This window comes from Rhinolophus ferrumequinum, chromosome 17 (genome assembly GCF_004115265.2).
Source record: "Rhinolophus ferrumequinum isolate MPI-CBG mRhiFer1 chromosome 17, mRhiFer1_v1.p, whole genome shotgun sequence".
Lineage (NCBI taxonomy): Eukaryota > Metazoa > Chordata > Mammalia > Chiroptera > Rhinolophidae > Rhinolophus > Rhinolophus ferrumequinum.
The window spans coordinates 7,426,166-7,450,804 of record NC_046300.1 but is presented as its reverse complement, the minus strand read 5'-3'; the positions used below and the strand labels follow the sequence as shown (position 1 = coordinate 7,450,804).

Genomic DNA, 24,639 nt, shown 5'->3' with positions numbered 1-24,639 from the left:
AAACCAGGTAGGGCCCCCATTCTTGCTCCTCACCCAGCCTCTTCTTCCGCCGCTAGCAGCTTCTCTCTTCCTAACGTGCGTCTTTGCGTGGTGTGCTCCCTCTGCCTGGGACACAACACGCACTTCCCTCCCTCACAGAATATGAACGCTCCCACACCTATCAATCGCTTTCACGTTGCTCTGTGCTATTCTTTTTATAGGACTTCCAACTCCAAATGATCTTCTTTCCGATGCTCCCTTCGGAGAGCAGTCAGGAGGGCTGGTTGAAGGTTGGGAATAGGGTGCCAGGTGGCTTTCAGAGCTTGTTTGACCCACCCACTTTCCAGTCAGTCCTGACCTGGAGATCTTTTAAGTCCAATGAAGGAAGGCGGGGGAACCCTGGAGAGAGGCCCTAGGGTCCTAGGGAGAGGGTCTCTGGGGAGTCCCCCATTCCTGGTCCAGCGTATGTTCCCTACTGGAAGCCTGGGCCCAGGGAGCAGGGGATGGAGGCACAACCGGGCCAGTGTATGCAGTTGGCCTGTTTTGGGACATAGTGGACATGGGCAGAGCAGGCTTCGGAAAGAAAGTGCTGGGAGGTTCAGGACAGGGGTGAGGCTGTTACACCTGGCCATCCAGCACCTGCCTTCCTGGCACCTGGTCTGTGCCCTAACCCCGGTGTCTGGTTCTGCAGTTCAAGAAGCTCCTGCCGTATTTCCTCTTCCAGAAACCCTCCTAACGCAGCAACAGCTGCCCTCCTAGGGTCTGCCCTGACTGGAGCTGCATGAAGGATGAGACTGGCACAGTTGCAGTGGGGCCAAGGGCTGGGTGGTGACAGGTGGTGTGGCCAAGAGAACCAGCCTACGCAGAACACCCCCTCATTGAACCCACCTCCTGGGACCCTTCACCACAGAGCCATGGCTGCCAATGGACCAGAGCCCAGTGGCTACTGGAGGCCCAAGTATTGGTTCCGGGACGCCTGACATCACAATGGCCAGCCAATTAGCTGCTGCCAGCGGTGCAGCAGCTAGACCTAAGGTTTGGCACACCTGCTGCCCACCTTTGGCTTAAGCTGCATGAGGGCAGGGAAAGACCTGTGTCAAGAGTAGCTCTTTGCTGTAGCTCTCTGGACACTAGGCCAGCACAGATCCACAGGAGCCTGGCTAAGGTTATGTGTATGGGGTTCCTTTTGGGGTGTCCTAAGGGTGTTAGATTAGGGGACTGAGGACCAATCCAAGAGGCTGTGGTGACTTTTAAGATCCATGGGGTGGGGAATACTGCTGGGCCAAGGTGGAGGTCATAACATGTGTGACACACTTTCTGAAGGTTGGCTGCCTGCCTCGGGCAAGAAAGACAGCAGCACTGTGTACAATTAACAAAAAGATTTGTATTAGAACATTTACACTCAGGGAAGAAAGAGGTATCTGCATCATCAAATGTGGAATGTTGAAGAAACAGTTAAAATAAATAAAGACTCCGAGCACAGTTCGGGCTGGCTCAGACTGGGACTCACAGCGGCCTCTGCACATCAGCTCCAGGCTGCAGAGGTCACCACCCGGCCATACTGGCCTCCTCCCCGACGCAGCACAGCTGTGCCTGGGACAGTCTCTCAAGTGCCGGTGCAGCCAGCAAGCTCACTCCCCACTTTCCTCGCTTATCTCTGTGACAATGTCTATCAGGCTCTGGAGCCCGAAGATGTAGCCAGCATCCTGGCCCTCGTGTACCACGCTGTCCTCGCCGTACAGCCTGCAGGTGGTGTGCGCAAAGTCGATCATGCGCACGTCCACTGAGCTGGCGCCGATGGGCTTGAAGGCATAGGCACCAGCAGACTCGTCGGCCGACTCCTCTGACAGGTCCTCCAAGTCCTCGGCGTCCGAGTCCAGGGCCACCTCAGGCCGCTCCTTGCCATCGTAGATGACGAGCAGGGAGCTTGAGTAGAAGCGGTAAGACTCCTGTCGCTCCAACACAGCCTTGAGCTCAGTCAGCTTCCTAAGGACAGGACCAAGGAGCTCACGGCGCAGGTACCGCCCGTTGTGGAAGAACTGGAAGAGTGCCTCCTTGAAGCCTTGCACTGACAGCTTCCGTCCGTGGTATTTGTTCATGAACATTAGCTGCCCACTGCCTGCCTGGTACACCTGTGGGACGGAGAGCAGCAGGTCAGGCGCTGACAGCCACCTTAGAGCCTAGACCCTGGGAGTGGCAGTGATAGGACAGCCTTTAACTTGTTGGGTACACCAGTCGTAGGAGACACTGTCCTCTCCAATCAGTGCCCATCAGGATACAGCCCTCTGACCTGGGTTCTGTCCCCAGCACCCTGGTCAGTGTCTGATGGGTGGAGAGGAACTCACTCTTTCTCTTCTTCCTGTCCCCAGACTCTGGACTCAGCCAGCCAGGCCAGCCCCAACAGGCATCACCCAGGCATGCTTTCTTTACTAACCAAAAAGTGCCACATTCAGTCAGATCTGGCATCTTTTGAGAAAACAGGAATTATACCCGGGCAGGGCAGTGGCAGCTAAGGGTAACCCAGCCAGCCCACCCACGCACCAGCACTCCCTCACCTGCATGCCACACACGCGTACACCGATGACCGCAGAAGTGCTCTGCTGGCATTTGCGGATCTGGTTGGCTGCCTTCTCTTCTGAAGCGTCATCACCGTGCTGGCGTGTACCCATCTTGAGGTCCAGGACACAAGGGACCTCATAACGCGAAGTCAGGTTCTCCAGTAAAATAAATTCTGAGTGGTTAAGGAAAATGCCCCTCCAAAGAGGACGCGATGCCAAGTCCACAGAGGGCTCTATCAGTGCTGCCATCTCCCACACAGGGAGCCCAAAGCTGACTAGAGAAGGCTAAAAGGCACCTTCAGTTCTTGCCCAAGAACAGCCTGGGTCCGGACTTAACACAGGCCTGGGCTCCCCCAACCTGGGAGAGAAACACCATTTCCTGAACTCAGCAACGTGTGGGACCATGTCCTAAATTACAAACAGAACATCAAGTAAGTTCAGTAAATCTTGTAGCCTTAAATATGAACTGAAAACATTAGTATGAATGCATGAAAAGTTCTTTTCAAAATAAATGTATTTCCCAGTTGTGTGCACTGAAAGGTCTAGAAACAATGACCAAAATATAATAGATGTACCATGTTTCCCCGAAAATAAGACCTAGCCGGACAATCAGCTCTAATTAAAAATTAATACATGGCCCGGTCTTCTTTTACTGTAAGACCAGGTCTTGTATTAATTTTTGCTCCAAAAGATGCATGAGACCTGATGGTCCGGCTAGGTCTTATTTTCGGGGAAACAGTATGAGTGCCCCCAGCCAGCCCAGACTAATGCTCCTAGAGCAGGGACTGGTGAACTGCAGCCCCCTGCTCCTCGTTGTACAGCCTGTAAGCTAGGAATGGATCTTACGTTTTTAAGAAGTCAAAAGATATATATACTGTGGATGCCAAAAAAATGTGTACAAGTGGACACTTTGGTCAACGTTGCTTAAGCAGTAGTCCGCCGTAATCAGAAGTGTCTGGAAGCAGATGGTAACCACTTTGAGCACCTCTTGTAAATGCAGAAGTCAAACGTGACTTGTAGTCATCTTTTTTTGATATTAAGTATTACATTAATAGTTTTTTCCTTTCTTAAAACGTGTATACATTTTTGCGGCCCCCTCTCTATATGTAAAAAAAATACTTCATGATACATGAAAATTAAATGAAATTAAAATCTGTGACCATAATTTTATTGGAATACAGCCACATTTATTCATTTATTATCCATGGCTACTTGCTTTTATGCTACAATGGCAGAGTTGTGACAGAGAGTATGTGGCCTGCAAAGCCTAAAATATTTACTATTTGTCCCTTTACTGAAAAGGTTTGCAATCCCTGCCTTAGAGGAATGACTAAATTCACATCTGGAGTGGAAACATAACACACAACCCTGGACTATCTTTTCATACCAGAAAGTAAGAGAGCTATCACAGACTATTGTGATTATGTCAAAATGACTCAAGAGCTTATTTTAAAAGGCTCCCAACTGGCCAAACATGAGACAGTATGAGCATCAATAAAGATAACTACAATGGACTAAAACATTCAAATATATTTAAATTTATGGATTCATGATGCTAAAAAACTCACTGGTCACCTTTGGAGGATGTTAAGAAACCCACTCATTACTCCAAATACATAGTAAATACAGGAAAAATTTAACCTGCCTTTCCTATATAAACAATACCTCAGGATAAGCACACAGCTGATGAGGAAAGGTTTTTCTTTACAGAAGGATTCCAGCTAATGAATGAATGACAAAATTGAGTATCACCTAATAAAAAAAATGGATCTAAGGCAATGACAATACACAAGAGAAAAGACAAAACGCTGTGCTTCCCGATGGACAAGTACAAGACCACCTCTGGGAGGCTCTTGCCCCTCATCCCACCCAAAATTGAACCTAAATCTGATCAAGACTGTAGATCAAATTATCAACTTAATGGAAACAGAGAAGGCAGAGTAACATGTAAAAGACACCACAGGGATGTAATCAGTAAAATCCAGATGGTGGGAAACTCTAGAAGACCCAGTTTCTTTGGCAAGAAATTTCCAAGAAGAAAAAACAAGGGTATTTAAAAAGACTTAAAACATTTCAACCAAATGTAACATGTGAACCTCATCTGGATCCCCAAAGAAACTATCAATATAAGCATATTTATGAGACAATTAGGAAAAGATGGACACAAACTAGATTATTTCACAGTAAGGAATATTGTCCACTTTTTAAGAAGTAATGGTATTAATGTTTTAAAATACGCTTATCTTTTAGCGATGCATGCTGAGGTGTACACAGATGGAATGACATGCTGGAGACCTGCCTTCAGAAATAGTTGAGCTGCAGGGGCTCAGTGTATAGAGACAGTGTGACACGAGACTGGCACGACTGGGTTAACTGCTGAACCTGGGTGACCGGTACTTACAGGTTCAACATATTCTATTTTTAATGTTTAAATTTTTCCATAATAAAAACTTTAAAAAAAGCATAAATACAACACAACACTCAACTGTGAGGAATTATTCCCCGTAAGATTAAAAAACAAGGAAAAAAGCAATGATGCATAGCTTAATGGGTAAGAAGGGATTAAAAAAAAAAAAAAAATACGCTGTGCTTTCTTCCGTGCCAGTTGGGTGAACCACAGGATTGAAAGGTCAGTCCTCCTCCCCACCACCTGGCTCTTGACAGGTAAGTACTGTTTGGGGACTTCTGCAGGAGTTTGAAATTAGCCCCTTACACTCTAGGCTAAAGCCCCCCTGATGCAAGTTGGTCCCTCCATGAGAAGCCCCGTAACCCCCGGGACCCATCAACGAACGCCCTTCCCCACCACCTGTACTCCCAGACCAGCCTTTGGCCCTGAGGGAAGTGATATCTGCCCATGGTTATCATACAGGGTGTCCAGGCGCCATCATGATGAAAAAAATCCAACCCTTTTCTCCAAGCTCCGAGAGTCTCCCCATTTACCCTCCCCCGTCAGAGATGCCTTGTGAACAAAGGATACTGTACTGGTTCCGGTGTTTTGCATTCTCCTTCATTCTCTGTAACTGTTGCTGGTGACACTTCATGCTCCAAGGGTTATAGTGTTTAAGTTGGGAACTTACGTTCCCCTTTTTCTCTACACTGTAGTACAAGACTTCAGATTTCTTTAGCCACTCAAATTCTTCTTCTAACTTATGGCTACAAAGAGATAAGGAACCAATAAATCACAATGTCTTATCAAAATTCAGAGCCAAAGAAGCACAAAGGAACTTACTGGAGTGATGGAAAGTTTGATACTTGTATCTTGATGTGGTGGTTTTATTGTACACACATCAAACACTTAAATGGGTACATTTTATTGGGTATACATTATACCTCAAGAAAGGTGATTTTTTTGTTTTTTGTAAATTAAGGGTCCAGCTCACTATTTTTCTACAGTAAGGAGAACCTACGATGCAAGAAAGCCTCTGCCTCCACTTCCGCCACATAAGGCAGCCTTCATTACCCTTTTCTTCTAGGCAGAACCATCCCTGGTTTCTAGTACATCCAGGTTCCCTGACTCTGAATGCTGGAGACTTTGAATTGCTGGAAAATGTGAATTGCAATTCTGCAGGAATAAGTCAATCTACTTAGATTACACATACTTCAATTTATATTTTTACAGCTCTGCAGAGTTGTGGGGATGCACAGTGGACCATTTCGTCTACTACCTGAACCAAATGGTTGTCTTGGTCGCTGCTATAGCCCCACAGTGCAGTACAGGGCCTGGCACAGGTCAGGTGCAGAAGGAAAGAGTGACTGAAATTCTTTTACAGCTGCCACTGCAGCTATTTACCCAAAATAACATGATTTAATGCAGAGTCAATTCCAGAGAAGCGGGACATGCCCCGTGGGAAACTGTCCACTGAGTGACAAGGTGCCTACTAAATCCATGGACCACGTGAGCCCGTAGGCCCGGAGAGGTGAGCGGTCACAACGGCCCCGAGTGCCCCCCTCCCCGGGTCCAGGCCCCCTCCGTTTACACCCACCTCTTCACCTTCTCCTCTTTCCAGTGCTGCCGCACCCAGTCCTTGGGCGTCTTTTCCGTCTCTAGGACATGATGCTTTTTGTTTGTCCACCTCAGGAGCTTACTTTTTGGGTCACAGTCTGAACTGTCTACACTGTCCACAGTTCCATGGTCCCCTTTTAATGGATATGCTATTAAACACAAGTTCCTGTCTTCATCTTCTTCAAAGCACACAGATACCACACCTGGAAGAGGGTGAGGAGCAGAGAGCACTTTTAATTCCACAGGAGCAGAGAGGACTTTCAATTCCACATGTGTTATAAATAACATGATTGTAACGTTTGTGTTTTTTCTTACCCTGTTCCTTAGTCTCTATGTTGCCAGAGGCCCCAAACTCATCTGCAAACCTAACAAATATCAGAACAGCTAGAAAAGATGACACCATACAAGACAAGCGATTAGGGAGCAAACATGGCCGAGTCTTCCTCTCTGATGCACTCAACAAGGCAAGAGCCAAAGAATTACAAGACACATTTTTCCATCATTGAAAATGTTTATTAATTTTTATGTAATTCTTCTAATCCTAAGAGAAACGTAAAAACATTTGCTCTTTATATCTTGTGGGAGTTTTTAATGCCCTAAACAGAAACTCCAATGGCCCTGAGGCTTGCTTTAAAGCAGAGCCTGAACACAGGGGTCAGGGAACAGAGGTTCTGAGGGGTAAGAAGCATCCAAGGGTAAGGGGAGACTGGGCAAGCGGAACAAAATAAAGGAGCAAACAAAACAAACCACACAGCACAACAGACACCCTAGCAAAGGCTTTTTGCAGCACCCCCCACACCAGTGGGCACCCCAAGCCTTTTGTCCTTAAATGTTAACTTTATTGGTCTTTGCAGTCTCATGTCACAAAAGAACAAAATGAACACAAGGCAAATAGGGTTGGGCTGGGAGCACGGACGCATGGTGGCCTTGAAAGCAGCTCTCCCCCTCCAGTCTCTAGAACCTGCCATGTGTAATTAGTCAGTCTCTGAGGGGGCTGTCAGGTGGCAGCATTTCAGCAGGTGCCGACGAGCGCCTTAGAGCCGACTGGCTGAACACCTTTCCTCCCAGGCCTCTCTGGCTGGGGATCACTCAGTTTGCTCAGTCCTTGCTGCCCGCCCGCTGCTGGGGAATGCGTGCTCACAGAGAGACGACACTTGTGAGGTGGTCCCCCGGCTCTGGGCGCAGAGGAGCCGGGGTGGGGAATTCAGGGGATCACACTTCCCTGTGGCCACGGGGAAAGAACCAGGGGGAAAATGGGGGCAGGGGCGGCCAGCTAACAAGGGGCCTTTGGCTTTGTCCTGGAAAAAAACAACAGAGAAGGACCAAGTGAGGGCCCCCAACTCCCCCACCCCCACCGCAACACACATGCATATTCAGAATACAGAGAGGCAGGCGCCCAGTACATTCTGTCTTCAAAGAGCATGTTTAAATAGTCCCAGAAGAACCTAAAGTGTTCAAGAGTCTTTTGTATAACTAGGCAATGCAAAATTTAAATTATTTTCCTTATTGGATTCTTCCTTGATCTACAAAGGATCCAGCCTCCCCAGGAAAGATCACACCACGCTGGTGGCTGCTGCTATCCCCCAAAATGCATTCTAAAAAGGAAGAAAGAGTCACCATATGTGATTCAAGGGTTGCTGTTAACGTTGCAATTTTGGGGACATTCCGTAATAGCAATGGGCTTCAGCTAATCAGCACAGGCCTCCCACTCCTGCATTCCATCTGACTCAGCCCTGCTCCCGAGCCTACCTAATCACCAGGGCTTCTGGTTTCCTGGAGGACAAAAAGCAGGCGTCAAGTATTCTGACGTAAACTCCTCCCAAAGTCTTCCCCCACTGTGCCCCCATGGGGGCTATGGGTTACTGTGATCAAGAGACATCTGAACATAAAACACAACTACACTTCCACCAAAAATAAACTCAAAACAAATCCACAAAAGAGAATTGAGCAATCTTACCAGGGCTTGAAAACTGAGGGTGTGAGGTGCTGGGCTGAGAGCCAAGAGGAGAAGGAGGGAGGAGGAGGGAAAACACAGAATGAGGGGGTGGGGGCCCCCGGGGATGGCTGCCATGGAAGGCCGCGACGCCTCGCATGTCCTCGCCAGGCGACGCCTACAGCAGCTGGGGGCTCACCTTTGTATTGGGGAGTGAATTTGCGCATCTCAGCTGGGAGAGTCTCGTAGAACTGGTGCTCCCTCGGGACCAGGGGCTTGCACAGTGTCGTCTCGTTGAAGCGGAGCACACAGGAGTGCCCCCCAACCTGGTGGACAAAGGGCTCCAGCAGGACGCCCATGGTGCGGGGCTCCACGTCCATGGCCCTGAAAGCTGGGCTCATCCTCCAGGCGCAGGCGGCAGGGAGAGGGGGAGGCGGCGGGATCCAGCGGCCAGCGAGTCCTCTGTCTGCCGTCTGTCTATCCGTGCGTCCGTCTGTCTGGCTTCGGCTCCTGGGTTGCACGGGCTAGGACGCTCTGCCGGAAGCAAACAGTGACAGGAGTTGGAAGAGGCCTGGGAACCAACCGCCTCAGAGCGGTAGCCCTGCTCCTTCAGCAGAGACAAACAGACAGAGCTCACTCGGGGCCCCGCCTACACCGCCCATTCTGGCCCCGCCTCCTCCCGCAGAAAAACAGCCGGAGCTCTCGCGGGGGCGGGGCCGGACGCCCACAGGCGAGGACTGACTCCAGGTGCATCTGCACAGCCGGTGCCTTAGAAAGCTACAGCTGCCCGCAAACGCGAAGCCACGCCCAAGTAGTCACAATTTCCAACCCAATACTCGGATTAAATCTGACCATTTCTAAATAAAATCGTTAAACTTAAGATGATGAATGCCCAAATATCTGTTAATTTTATGTGTGCGTATATATATATATATATATTTTTTAAATAAACTTTATTTTTTAGTTTTACATTCACAGCAAAATTAGGAGGAAGACAGAGATTTCCCACATAACTCCCTGCCCCCACACATGCACAACCTCCTCCATTATCAATAGCCCCCGGGCGCAGTACATTTGTTACAATGATGAAGACCCTGCATCATCATAGTTTACATTAGGGTTCACTCTTAGCCATTAATTATGTTTTTATAAAATATATTTAAAGGGAAAACCTGTTTACACACCATCAAGATTTACTCCCCCAGGGTGTCCACACACACCACCCCTGCCCCAGGCCAAAGACAAGCCCCATTAACCGTATTAGCAGTGGAGCTTGGGCCTAGCTTTAATGATTAACGTCTGTATCAAAAAACAACTGATCAAGGGTGGCTAACTCCCTTTAAAATGATACAGAGTGTTCTAGGTCACCGACTATTTTTATCAGTTCTATCCTGATCGCCAAAAGCTGGGGCACACCTTTAAACCAAACCTGTACTCCCGGGGCCATCGCCACACTCATCCACTCAGGTCCAGGGCCTTACACCAGGCTTCCCGTTCCCAAACACACTGGATCTCAGCAAAATCCGCCTCTATGGTCTGTTACCTGTTTCTATCTATAAATTACAGACTACAGAGTCACTACCAGCATTACATACAGGGCTTGGGCTACACTACAGTATCTATATAGGGTTTCTTACTGGGAACTCTTCTGGTTCTCTTGACTCCAACCGAGATAGATGGTGGTGGTGAAAATGGCCTGCTGGATATCTGCCCACAGTCCTCCAAGGTGGGTAAAGCACCTATTATGTGCTAGGCTCATTACAGGAGCGCAACTCATTTGGTCCTTATGATACTTTCTAAAAGGTAGACACTACTCTCCCTGTTGTAAACAATGAAGCTGATTCCAGGAGGTGAAGAAACTAATCCAGGGCAAGAGACAGTAAGCCACAGCTCCCAAATGAACCTCCATTTGCTGGATGCTCCCACACAGCTGCCGCTAGGGCCCAGGGTCTCTGGCTCTCCTGCCTTAGTATAGCACTCCTATGTGCATGGGACATTCAGCTTGTTCTCAGAGTGCTTTCACCATGTATTCATAGTTCCCATTTATAAAATAGTCATCTGCCACTTGACAATGGGGGTACATTCTGAGAAATGCGTGTTTAGGCGATTTTGTCACTGTGCAAACAGCATAGTATGTACTAACCTAGATGGCACAGCCTATAACACACTTAGGCTATATGCTATATAGCCTATTGCTCCTAGGCTACAAGCCTGTACAGCAAGCAGGTTACTGTACAAAACAACACAAGACTAAATCAAGCACAAGAGAAAATGATGCAATCAAGAGAAGCAGTAAACACGAGATACGAGGCTGCTGCTGGCCTGACATGGCATACTGTTTTACAGCAAACCTGTTGTTTTTAGTAAGTAGAAAGAGTACAGTCGAAAATAATGATAAAAAGTATAGTACAGTAAATATATAAACTGTACTCTAGAGAGCTGTTCCTATTTATAAAATTGTGACATAGTCATTATCATCAAGTACTATGTACTGTACATAATTGTGTGTGCTACACTTTTATACGACTGGTGGTGCAGGTTTGTTTCCACCAGCATCACCACAAACATGTAATGTGTTGTGTACGTTAATGCAGCTACAAGGTCACTAGGCAATGGGAAATTTTCAGCTCCCTTTTAATCTTATGGGACCACCATCATGTATGTGGTCTGTTGTTGACTGAAATGTCGTTATGCAGCGTATGACGCTGGGCCTCTTTTAAAGAGTTTAAGCTGTTGTTAATTTCTTCCTTTCACAGAGAACTGACTGTGGGCCCCAATTGGACTCAAGGACCAAGAATCAATGAGTTTCCCTATATACAAAGAGCAGAAAACCAAAGGTCCTGATTTCTCACCTGGCACTACCCTGTCATCAGCAGAGAAGCCCTCAGGAGGGCATGTGCAGAGAAGAGTCCCATGACACAACACAGGCAATCAGTTCTAAGAATGCGTACATTCCAGCAATTCCGGACTCGCTCCAGAAGGTGGAGCTCTGAGATGCTTGGCTACACAAGCCCCTTCTCTAGATCTATAGAGACCAGTTCATACTAGTCTATTGAAAAGACCTCTTTAGTAAGAGCAACACCAAAGGAAAACTAGTGACTCATGGGTGGCCAAGCACGAACCAGAAACCATAATTATTAAACTGTGAAAGCACAAGACACTCATGGGCCAGGCTTTAAAAACACAATCTAAACCTTTTATAAGTATAAAACTGCTTTTGTTATTAGAGTAATGCTAACAATGATACAAAATCCCTTTCTAATTCTGTTAAAGATTCCTCAAATGTATTCAATTAAGTAGGAAAATCTCCAGGCATCTTACCCATCCCCACTTCCAACGACAAATCCAAAACAAACCCCAGTCCTTCGTGGCAGCTCTTTAGAGTACAGTTCGTGGGTGTGGCTGGAGCCTGAAAGGCCCAGTTAGGGTCCCCACCTCCTTCTCCCAGGTCCTCAGTGTGTTCAGTAGCTGCTGGGTATGATGTGGCACCTTGCCACCCTCCCCTAGCACCCAACTCTGGCAGTCCACAGGGCACTGCTCCCCACAGAAGAATTATCTTGACTAGAGAGGCAAGAAAAATAAGGCTCATTCTCGCTTGAGCCAAGTCTGATGACAGGAAACTCCCAAATGTGAGGCGGAATTAGGGAGACAATAGATTATCTTATAGTGAGATAGAGCCAGATTCTAGTCCCAAGTTCTGCCAATCAATTACTTGGAGGAAGTCTCCAATTCCCTGACTCCCTTTAAGTTTTACATTTTATAGAACTGTTTTCTGGTTTGTAAAACGGAAAGGAGAGGCCTGGAGCAGGCAGTGCTACCCAGTGAGTGGTGACCAGTAGTTTGTTTTAATCAAAAAGGAAAAACCAGTAAATATCAATTTACTACACATAGTAAGGTGAGTCCTTTTTGTGATTATTTTATTTCAATTATGTTCTATCTCTCAATTTGAACATAAGTGTGGCCTCACTGTAAAACGTATTTCTCAGGGCGGCCAGATTGCTCAGCTTGTACAATGTGGTTGCCGGTTCAATTCCCACATGGGATGGTGGGCTGTGCCCCTGCAACCAAGATTGAAAACGGTGACTGGCCTTGGAGCTGAGCTGCACCCTCCACAACTAGACTGAAGGACAATGACTTGGAGCTGATGGGCCCTGGAGAAACACACTGCTCCCCATTATTCCCCAATAAAACAAACAAACAAACAAACAACTAAACATATTTCTCAGTTTTGGAATTGCAGATAAAGAAGTGGGGCTTCTGTTCCCTCCTTACAACTCCTATCCCTGTGGGAAAATGAAGCATCAACTTCCTCTCTAGTAGCCTCAAAAGAAAAGCACGCAAAGCAGCTGCTCTGTTTCTCCTGCTACTCTCTCTCTTCTCTCTGTTCCACGTGCAGTTTGAGCAGCGGGATCTTTTAATGGTTTTTAAACATCTGAGGTCTAAGGCCCAGTTTCCCAGGAATCCTGGAATAGTTCTAGTTACTGTGAAGTCCATGCTATGGATGGACCCTGCACCTAGGGAGATATGGAATAACCATAAAACACTGGCTTCAGATTTTATATTAGCTTTCTATATTGCCTCACACATTTGTCCATGAAACTATGAACAGGTAAGGAACAGAGAGAGCATGATTCATCCTAGGCTAGGACATAGCTTTCCCCCACAGCCATCCCCCTAAATCTATCAAACTGGTTTAAGGATCTGCTGGAAACAGTATCTTAATATTCTTACCTTTTAAAATACTACAAACAAAACAGCTATGACTCATGAACGCCCCTGGGCCCTTAGCTCACACATCTTGAATTTAGTTAATGAGGCTACAAAATGGGATCCGCTGGGGCCACTTACTCTGCCTCAAGAAAAGCCCCAGGTTGGGGTAGTCACAGGGGATGATGCTGTGAGGTACACACCCTGATGGTGGAAAAACAACGCTCACCACACGCACCTCCTCTCCGTGAGCCCTAGAACCACCGCCCGGCATCTGCACACATCCACACACACCCCACGACTCTTCCACCAGCTCAGTCCCCGGATCTCTCAAACACCGTTGGGAGAAATAACAAAAAGATACAACCACTTTGCAAAACAGGTTGACAGTTTCTTATAAAGTTAAACATATACTTATTATATGACCCAGTAATCTTCCTCATAGGTATTTACCTAAGAGAAATAAAAACAAATGTCCACACAAAGACTTGTACATGAATGTTCACAGCTGCATTATTCACAATGGCCAAAAGGTGGAAACAGCCCAAACGTCCATCAAATGGATGAATGAATAAACAAATTGTGGTATATCTGTATAATAGCATATTATTCAGCAAAAGGAATGTATTGATACATGCAACAACAAAGATTAATCACAAAAGCATTATGTTAAGTGAAAAAAGTCAGTCACAAAAGACTATATATACTGTATAATTTCAAGTATATGAAATTCTAGAAAAAGCAAAACTAAGTACCAGAAAGCAAATAAGCAGTTGCCAGGGGACAAAGAGGAGGGGAATAGGATTGACTGCAAAGGGGCCCAAGAGAGCTTTTAGGGTTCTCTTGAACCCCTAAATGAAGTGTTCTATGCTGTGACTGGGACAGTGATTATAAACTTGTCAAAGCTCATCAAATTATAGACTTAAAACCAATGAATCTTATTGTATACAAATTATATTCAATAAAAGGATTAATTTTTACTTACACATTTTAGAACTTATAAAAATGTCATAATTATATATAATCAGAAAAGACTATACTTAAAAAGACCACCATAGCTGTGTACTAGTGTCCACATGCAAATGCACTGGCTGAACCGACTTTCCCCTCCTTTCTAACTGGGCTCATTTGCCTCACACTGAGCATCCTGAGTCACTAGAACCAAGGTCAGCCTGAGTCACCATCTCGGTCAAAGCAAGGGCTTCTTTCTTTCTGTGCAGGTACCCCCTGACAGCTATGTTTTCCCTCATAAATCCATGAAATACACTGCTAACCCTAAGGCCATCTGCTCACTTGGAATAATTTTTATCAGGGTATTAATACTAGCAGACTTCTACCAGTTGCATGGTTATTTTCTCCAATTCTTGTAAAGCCAAAGCAAAAGCATCCTTTACACACAAACAAGCAGAATGGAAGCATAAAGGTTCAATAGGCCTTTCTGTAAAGCACCAATCCAAAGATAAGAAAAATCAACATCAAATCTGCTCCAACACGGCTTCCTAGCTATTTCTCCAACACGCCGGCATACACCCACCTCAGGGCCTTTATACTTGCCACTCCCTCTGCTTGTATCCCCATTGGCTCACTCTTACCTCCTCCAGCTCTTCATGCAAATGTCACCTGTTTAATGAGGTCTTTCTCATCCACCCCACCTGAAACAGCCACACCTCCCCACCCCCACTCCCTTATACAACCCCGCTTGCTCTTCTCCTTAGCACTTACCACCATCTAACATACTGCATATTTCTTATTTGTCTTGTTTATTTCCCGTCTCCCCCACCCTGCCTCCACCACAAAACAAAGTCCATAAAGTCAGAGACCAGGCGCCCTACAGCATATGCCTCAAATCACTCCTGCACCATGAACACCTGCTGCACACAGGTCAAGAGAACTCAAAGGCGTTTGAGTTCTTTGAGAGGTGCCTTTGAGTTCTCTTGACCTGTGTGCAGCAGGTGTTCATGGTGCAGGAGTGATTTGAGGCATATCCGGTAGGGTGTACAATCATCGGTGAGTACAATTATGAAAACGAGGCATGTCACACACCTTACAAAATGCATTCTGAGCACAGACTGGTACTTATTTTGTATTTATAATCTCCCACCTTATCAAGGCTGCATTAACTGGGGAGTAAAAATGAAGGACCCCGCACCTGAACACTCATCTGAGACCTGCTGGTGTGGAAACATTTCACGTAAACAAAGCCTAAGCTCTTAATGTAATGACAACCAATCTCCTGGAATAGTGTCTTACAGAAACTCAGACAAGAAAAGAATGCTCACTGAAGAATAAACTTTAAAAATGTAGCTATTGGGGCAGCCGGATGGCCCAGTGGGTTAGAGCGTGGGCTCTGAACAACAGGGTTGCCGGATCGATTCCCACATGGACCAGTGAGCTGTTGCCAGTTCAATTCCCACAGGGGATGGTGGGCTGTGCCCCCTACAACTAAGAGTGAAAACAGCGACTGGACTTGGAGCTGAGCTGCGCCCTCCACAATTAAGACTGAAAGACAGCTTGACTTGGAGCTGATGGGCCCTGGAGAAACACACTGTTCCCCAGTATTCCCCAATAAAATTAAAAAAAAATGTTGCTATAAGAAGATTAAAATTTTATCATAGTTTAAAACAAACATACTACTTAGCATTCTGAAATTCTATGTTGGTATTGAATTTGCATCCCAAAGACCCAAGGTTTTTGGGTTGCTAAATTATCACCGAAAGTAAGTACCCCATATTTTGCAGGCAAAGCAAAGAAAGGCCATGGTTTGGTGCTCAGTACATGCTGCAGGGCTCTGCAGCAATGCTGGTGGGTCTGCCATCCAGCTTTAGATGCAGTATCTCGGTAAGTCAATACAGAAGGAAAATCATCCTCTCCATGACTAGGACTTCCAGGAAAGTTGGGCAACAAATGAGGCACATTCCCTGCTGACAAAATGAATATACAAAAAGGAGTTTTAGCAAAATAAAGCCAGGAAGAGAAAAACTGTCAATGTTTGCCTTGTGCGAGGCACCAAGGATGGTGGCTGACCAGACCGATCCATCTGAGTACATGGCATCAAACTATCATCAACCTCAGGAAAACTCCCACCACTGCTCCGTAAAAATCAAGTCCTGGCAGGACAGCTCTTATCCCCCGTCATGAATGCACTCACCTCCACGTCCATAATAGGAGAGTGTACGATGAACTATTAGGATACTATAAAAAGTTTGCTTATCAATTTTCTATTTTAAACAATTTCAGACAATGCTTATGATATGCTCTTTAAGTGAAAGAAGCAAGACACAAAATTGTATAATCTACATTGTGTGAACTATGTCCAAAGATTTAGGAGAAAAAGACTGGCAAAAAGTACCAGATATGCCACTGAATTGTACACTTAAAAATGGTTAAAACTGGGCCATCCTGGTGGCTCAGGCGGTTGGAGCTCCGTGCTAACTCCGAAGGCTGTCAGTTCGATTCCCACATGGGCCAGTGGGCTCTCAACCACAAGGTTGCCAGTTCGATTCCTCGAGTCCCACAAGGGATGGTGGGCTCTGCCCCCTGCAACTAAGATTGAACACGGCACCTTGAGCTGAGCTGCCTCCCAGATGGCTCAGTTGGTTGGAGCGCGTCCTCTCAACCACAAGGTTGCGGGTTCAACTCCCGCAAAGAGTGGTGGGCTGCACCCCCTGCAACTAGCAACGGCAACTGGACCTGGAGCTGAGCTGCGCCCTCCATAACTAAGACTGAAAGAACAACTTGAAGCTGAACGGCACCCTCCACAACTAAGATTGAAAGGACAACAACTTGACTTGGAAAAAAGGCCTGGAAGTACACACTGTTCCCCAATAAAGTCCTGTTCCCGTTCCCCAATAAAATTAAAAAAAAAAAGTTAAAACTGTAAATTTTACGTTGTATATAGTTCACTATACACACAAAAAAACTAAAAACAAAAGCAGCAGCTATTCCCAGGGGCCACGGCTGCCCACCCACTTCCAAGGCCCTATAGTCAGTGCATAGAAAACCTCCAATGCCTTAAAGTCTTACAGCTCATGTGTGAAAAGAAACTTGGGAACAGGTTTCCCAGATCTGACAACTATCCTAAAAATTTACATGACATATGATGACTTGTGGAGCTGAAAGAAACTTTTCTAAGTTGTCAGTAATAGAAAGCAGATGGGGAACAACCACCCTAGAGTGACTGTGCGACCTTTCTATAGACAAATAAATAATGGCACTGCTGTCCTAGAAAGAGGCAGTTAAAATGCCGCCCCAATATGTAAGGAAAAAAGTATTATAGTATATGTTTGCTTTTTGAAATGTGTAACTTTTAGCCATTTCTTTTTTCAATTTAAAATGTTCAGTTACCTAATTATTTTCATAATTGTAAATTCTTTTGTTGAAAGATGACATTTATGATTATATAATTATAAATTATATATTTATGTATAAAATATATATTTCTATTACATTATATAAACTTCAAGCACCACAAAACCTGGATCTGCCTGTACTAAGTGGTAGGGTGGTTATTCCCGTCTCCAGTTTTCCGTATGTTCCAAACTTCTTGAACACACACACACACACACACACACACACACACACACACCAATGATCCTATCCACACTGTGTGCTGAGAGCTCCACTCCACAATGGAGACCCTGGGAGACGGACCATGTGGAAACAAGTGAGGATAACAACCCAACACATCATGTCCCTGACATGCATACAAGATGCTGGAAGGTTAGAGAAGGAAGTAACCAACTGCTCAACCTTCAATGACAGTGGGACACAACCATGCCAGAGATGAGAGCTACTTCTTCACTCTCACAACAGCCCTCTGGAGAAGACACTATGATTACCTCCCTTACAGAAGGGTACACTGAGGCACTATGAGGTCAGTATATCACCTAGGCCTCATCAGGAAAAGCGACAGGTACCTGAGATGAAGGAGTCACTGCCAAGTATGGTGGAATCAGTCCTAACCTCAAAGGAGCTGCAGCTTGGCTGGCTGGCTGGGTCACCACCATGCCACAGAAGGTGCTGGCTCTGCCAAAGCAGCAGTGCCAGAGCCAAGACACGGAAGCCCTGCATCGACTTGACAGAGGTGCCTGCAATCCATCACTAATCGTTGATTTTCTCCCTCAGGTATGTAAGTGGAACTATTTCATGAAAGTCACAGTAATGCAGACCCTTCCCCCCATGCTGAGGAACAAATAAAACAGCAGATTCTGTTCCAAATATCTGAACAAGCTTTTCAGAAACATCAGCCTCTGATGTTTCTCCTGTCTACAACCGCCAGCACGACCACATTGCCCCTTCTCCGCCTCATCAGACCAGATTTCTGCAATGACAGACTAAAGGGCCCTAAGAATGGAGGGGGACAGGGAGGAGGAGCTTTCAAGATGCCCAAAAATACGTTCATCAGTTATACCGCTAGAACTACAGTTTAAGCACTTTAAAAGCTTTCTCTAGCTTAAACTGTGTAACCACTCCCTTAAGGAAACCTAAATTATTAATTCTAAGGTGTTACATGTCCTCTTTATGAGAATATCAATTTTTTTTTATAAATAAATGTATTCCATACACATACCAAGATTTTTCAGTCCTTCTTAGAAAAGCCTGTTACTCCTCTTCAAGGGTAAATCTCCATTTTCAGTCTCTTCCTCCTTGGTACAGCCTACGACTCACACCACCTTGTAGGTAACATACACAACAGGAACTCGGAGAAGTGACCCTCTCAGACTATGGCCGAAATTGCTCTGAGGTCTCAATATATAGGGGACATTCCTACTTTGGTTCTCTCACTGCCAACAATGAACAATCCCTTAGCTTCAGGCAAGATTATATGTCCTGGCCTGTGGTCAGTGTTTACCCTGCTCAGCTCTCAGCCAGTTTCCAAATGAGATGACACATGAACTCATCCTCTTAAACAAAGGGTGCCCAAAATGTTTCAGTCTTCATGGGCAAGCACAGAATCCAGGCAGCCCTAACCTGCCCAGGCCAGCACTGACCCCTAGAGTGCTACACCTGCTGGTGGAGGGACCAACGTGTACCCTGCATTGCACTAAATCCTGTGCCCAGGGGGGCACAATTTCCTCTGTGTCCTCACAACACCTCACTCAGGTAAACACTCCCCTCAAAGGCCTACGAAACATGCCAGGCTCAAAACATCAATCTGGCAGCTTTCATCACCCAACCACTCTAAGTACAGTCGTGTTCTCCAACTAGCCAGGAAAAGAACAAGATACGGGAGCGAGAAAATTCCTGACATCGCACAAGTCAAGCAGTATGTTTAATACAGGACCATTTGCCAATCATCCTCTAGGAGTCTGCGATTTCTTTCCAAAATAAGGCATAGCCAAATGTAAGAAAACTTCTTTGGGGAAAGCAAGCTCAGCTGTACCCATAGTGCTGAAGCAAATCGCCCTGATCCCTTCAGAATCACCTGGCTTATGAGGACAGTGACTTCAGTCAATCAAGAGCACATCTGAGGACTGGGAGGGAAGGTCAATGGGGCACTTACCCTTTGTGCCATCTTACCACTCTGTGCCCTCTCTTTGGAGCTATACAAGGAGCCTAAGGTACTTTCACAGTAAAAACATTCTTTGCGAGTGAGAGAAATCATCCCTAGGAGAGCGGCAGCCTGCCCCTTCCTATCCCAGCCCTCACCTGCCCCAGATCTGCTGGAAACACCCATTAGTTTTTGGGGGTCCAGAGTGTCAGCTGCTAACTGGCACTCCTGCAAGGTCCACCCTTCCAAATGCCTGAGGACTCTGCATCCTGGGTTTATAGTCCTCCCCTGGTCTCCAGAGCAGGTGCAGCAATACCAATCCACTTGTAAGGTTCCCAGGCATGCAACCCTGGGAAGGTGGGTATTTTACCCATAAAGTCAGAGACAGCGAGGAAAACAGTGTGTTGCGGTGGACACTCTTACATATGAGGGGAAGGTCAAGCGCTCAAGAAGGAACAGATAGCTGGGAGCAGTGACACTGAAACTTGAGTGAAACTCACTTGAAAACTGATTTGGGAATGATCTACAAAGGAGACAGAACGCACCTCAAGACTAGCGTGCAAAGAAAGAAGAGCCCGGGGTCAAAGCCCCTGTAACTGGGAACTGCCCATGAGCAGAGGGCGCGATGTCACTGAGAGAGGAGGTCAATAAGGAGACAAGCAGGCAGAGCTTCTTCACCTCCTGGAGGCCAAAGGTGACTCTCCTTCCAGTTCCACACAGAAAATCTAGGGCTCATACCCTTTAAACCACATGACACAGAGGGAGGGGGAGCATCATGTACTGTGTGGCTCTTTGGGTCCCTGACAGCCCTCAGAGTTCAGTTTGGGGCTCAGTTTTGAATGAGCCTTGGCAGTTCCTTTTCCTACTGAAAAGATATACGGGAATGACCCCTGTCAAACCCCAGCCATCAGAGTCAAAAGGTCTCAAGCACCAAAGCCAGCAGATGGGAAACTCTACAGGACAAATGACAGACAGTTGCTTCAACAGATAAATTATAAAAACAGAGTGAGCATATATAAATTTAAGAAACAAAAGTCACTTAATCAAATGCCATATGTAGACTTTATTTGGATCCCAATTTGAACAAACCAACTCTAAAAAAATAATGAGATAATTGGGAACATTTGAACAGGACTTTTTTTTTTTAATTAAGGAATTATCATTGTTTTTCAGGCAGAATAATGATGTTACAGATACAGTGGGTAGCCCCTTGTCTCTCAGAGACACTCAATGAAACACTTATGGATAAAATACATTTGGGGTATAAGCTTCCTAAAAAATTCAGCATTTTTTTTAAGTGGGTGGGGGAAGGCAGAGTGTAGATGAAACAAGACTGGCTAGGAGTTGTTAACTGTGGAATCTGGTGATGGGTGACAGACCCAAACCAACAGTGCATCCTCTTAGAAGGCTGTCTTTTCCTTCAAACTCTGAGGTGGCCTCTCAACTAAATTTTTGGTGAAAAGGACCATTCCCTGCCATAGGAACATACTGCAAAATGCTAGTACTATTTGTCATTCTTGTTACTCGGTATGCAAATATGAAGAAATACAATTTATTTAAAAAACAAAAACATGCTTTAAAATATAATCACATTAGGGTAATCGTCTGCTTACTTTCTATTATGCAAAAATATGTTCAATTTGTTTAAGGTGATTATCTAACTAGGTAAAATAACTGCACTTAAAGGGAAAATTCTTCCCCAGTGCATCCTCTTTATGAGCCTGATAATGATAGCTAATGTAAGTCGCATGGATGCGGTTGCTTGCGTGAGGAAGTATTTGGTGGAGGCTTCTGCCAAACAATGGAAAATTTTCACCTCAGCAAGCTGGCCTCAGAGAGGCTCAGGCTCATCCCGGTTGCCTGGATACCAGTGCATCTCCAGTGCTCAGAGAAGGCTCTGGTACCTTTCTGCAAGGGAGACTGGATAAGGTTCCTTGTTCAGCCTTGTTCCTTCCTCACACATTCCACTGCTCTGACAGATACAGGGCTGGTTACAGGTATACAGTGCACTGGTCTGTCACCTTCCAAGCCTTCAAGCAGACAAGTCTATTACATTTGCTAAACTGGTTTTTACAATCATATCAACTATAATCCCTGTTCTCATCCACTTCGATTTCTAACAAATCCTGTGAATTCTATTCTAAAATCACAAAGCAGGTAAACCAACTGGAGTAACAGTTAACAGTTCAAATGACTTTTTCTCCAAAGAAAGTTACTAAGCGATCAACTGGCATATTATGTCAAATATGATAAAGTATTCATTTTTCCCCGGTTTCTAATTATGACAGTGGCTAAAGTTAGAATAAGAACACCACCCTGAAACTTCTCTTTAAATACTTAACAGCAGGTTACAGCGTGCAATTATACAAACTCCACAGCAGCAACCAATGTAAATAAGCATCTTAGTTCACTTAAAATGCTACCCTGCTAAAAATGCAAATATAGCAAATATTTTAAATACTAGAATTAATCAAAATTACTGTAATCATAGTGCTTTATAAAAACTATCATAAAACGTTATCTGCAACATTTTTGTTACCACTTTTCAAAAGCTCAGTACTTTTTCTAAAAATTATTCTTCCAGATGACTTTCTTGTTCAATGTACATTTTGCTATCAAAATGTTTCATTCCAAGCAGTAACTAGTTCTATTTCCCCTGGCATTTAAGAGCACTAGATTTTACTGGCTTCTACATTTTATTTCCACAACATTTGGATTCATTTCTCTGCTAGTGCAGCTTTTTAATAAATGAGAATTAAGAGAATTAATAAAATTGTAAAATGAAACATCATTAGAATGCAAAAAACAAAAGCAGTCTGTAATCAAATGTGAAAGAAATGAAAGCTCCACCCATAGTGAAGTTATCACTATAAAGAAGGCGTCCTCTGATCCATTTTAAGACTTTTGGATAATAAGGTTAGGTGTGCAGATTTCCCCACCAGATACCAGCTGATACCAGCTGACGGACCCAACCGCCATTCAACACTCAAAATGGCTGCACATCTGCCGGCCCCAGGTAATAGTACCTGAGACGTTGGGTTGACTCTATCACCCAAACACTCAAGGAGAGAACCCGTTCAATGACCCGGGAGATCGTGGACGTCAATGTCCTGGGGATACGATGACCCGGGGGAATCTTTCCTCCCCAAAGACCCGAGACTTCCTCAATGACCGGGGTATATTCTGCATCCCCCAAATATCCAGGAGACCCCTTTCAATGACATGGGAAGATTCTGCCCCTCAAAAACAGGATAGATCTTCTCTCCCAATAACCTGAAGAAAGACGTCTCTCTCAAATGACCTGAGGAAAGCTGGCCCCACAAAGACCCTGGGAGACCTCCCCTCCCCTCCATAACAATGGGAGCCCCTCCCCAAATAACCTGCGGATACCTCTAATAACCAGAGACCTCGCCCCACAAAAGCCCGGAACAACCATCCCTTAAAGCTCCCGGAGCGGCGGAGCAGCAGGCACCGTAAGGATGGCTTTACCTGCGGCCTCAGTCTTGTCCCGCGGCGCTTCCGTCCTATTGTTTCTCTCCCATCAAGATGGCGTCGGCCGCATCGGGCCCCGCCCCCCCCGCCTCGCTCCCGGCGACCCTCGCTATTGGCTCACACCGCCCGCGGATTGGGCAGCCTGAAAAGCGCTGTTGCTAGGGCGCTGGGATTCTCTGCGGCAGCTTCCGGGAGGGGCGGGGTACGGGGCGGGGCCAGAGAGCGGGGCGGAGCCTTGTCTGCCTCCCCAGGGAGGGTGGCCAAGGAGGTCAGGTGAGTGGTGGGTGGACTGACGGCTTCGGGCTGATGGCTGCAATGTGGGATGCCTGGGGGATGGATGGATCAACTGACCGTACCATTTTCCCCCGAGTCTGAGGTGTTTCCCAGGATGTGGGACTTTGCTAACATTGAAACAGTTGGCAGCAAACTGGGAATCTGGTCACCCTAGCAGATGGATGGATATAGAACTGGATGTGGATGGATGGAAAGATGGACTAAAGAGTGGCTGTAGATGGTGGATAAAGGAGTGTATATATGTACAGGTAGACAGATGACTGGATGAAGATGGGTGGACAAATGACTAAACACAGAAGGGTGGACAGAGGAATGGTTGCCGTTTTTGTGACTGGTGGATGACCCAGTGCCTGACCCAAGTCCCACCAAGCTCCACACTGCAGGGCTTGTCTGGGGTTCATTTGTCCTGGGCCCTGTGTTGGCCAGTAGGGCTCCCACGTGAATGAATGTCAGTGTAGCTGGGAAAGGCAGGTGCTGAGGATGGACAGAGCCTCCTACCTAATCTCTGCTCTTTCTGTGAATAACGTAAGTGTTGCAGCCCTTTGTGCTGTATGTTCCCAGAGGTGTAAATTCAAGCATATACTTGAATTCAACAAGTATTTGAATTCAATACTTCATTCAACAAGTGTTCATTGAGTACTTATGCTCTGTGCTGGAAATACAGCTGTTAACAAAAGCAGTTAAAAAAAAAAAAAGTCAGCCCTTATGGGGGCGGAGAGCAAAGACTTCCTGTGACCAGCTGATCTCTCCTCTCTTGGAAGCACCTTCCCTGTGTGGCTTTCAGGGTTCCTTGCCCTCCAGTTTCCTCTGATCTTACTGGTTCCTACTCTTTGCCTCTTCTCTCTCCATCTTCACTATTTCCCTCATAATCTCATCCAGGTTCATGGCTTCAAATTCCATGTCAATTACACCCAAAGGTGTATGTCCAGTCCAGACCCTTCCTGAATGCCAGACTCGATGTCCAGCTGTGGACGAGGCAGCTGCACTTCGACTTCCACTTGGCATCTCTAATCAACTTGTGCCACTCTAGTTCTGGTTCATCCATCAAACCCACCTCCCACAGCTCAAGTGATAGCAGCTTAGTCCTTCCTGTTGCTCAGGCTAAACGCCTTGGAGTACCTCTTGACTACTTATATTCAATGCCCCAGGAAATCTGTTGCTTCCTTTGCATCATCTACCCAGA

The 24,639-nt window shown here is 45.9% G+C and overlaps 1 protein-coding gene across 2 annotated transcripts; it reads right to left on the bottom strand.

The window, feature by feature from the left end:
• Positions 1-1,343: 1,343 nt before the first annotated feature.
• On the bottom strand, positions 1,344-23,312 carry IP6K2 (inositol hexakisphosphate kinase 2). 2 transcript variants are annotated; one of them, XM_033132271.1, is made up of 6 exons: positions 23,160-23,312; positions 8,673-9,007; positions 6,521-6,743; positions 5,515-5,690; positions 2,535-2,710; positions 1,344-2,111 (listed from the first exon to the last, which is right to left on the bottom strand). In XM_033132271.1, exons 2-6 carry the CDS (start codon positions 8,872-8,874, stop codon positions 1,611-1,613), a joined length of 1,278 nt encoding a protein of 425 aa, XP_032988162.1. In that variant the 5' UTR covers positions 8,875-9,007; positions 23,160-23,312; the 3' UTR covers positions 1,344-1,610. The 2 variants fall into 2 exon arrangements, with proteins under 2 accessions (XP_032988162.1, XP_032988163.1); XM_033132272.1 differs by lacking the exon at positions 23,160-23,312 and adding an exon at positions 23,061-23,157.
• Between the last annotated feature and the right edge of the window lie 1,327 nt (positions 23,313-24,639).

What these genes read in the sequence shown, in the direction of transcription:
- IP6K2 (XM_033132271.1), bottom strand. Translation starts at nt 8,874, where the DNA reads ATGAGCCCAGCTTTCAGGGCCATGGACGTGGAGCCCCGCACCATGGGC. An exon ending in AAAGAGGAGAAGGTGAAGAG is followed by an intron (nt 5,691 to 6,520) that starts GTGGGTGTAAAC and finishes ATCTCTTTGTAG; the next exon opens with CCATAAGTTAGAAGAAGAAT. An exon ending in AAAACACCGGAACCAGTACA is followed by an intron (nt 2,711 to 5,514) that starts GTATCCTTTGTT and finishes TTAACCACTCAG; the next exon opens with AATTTATTTTACTGGAGAAC.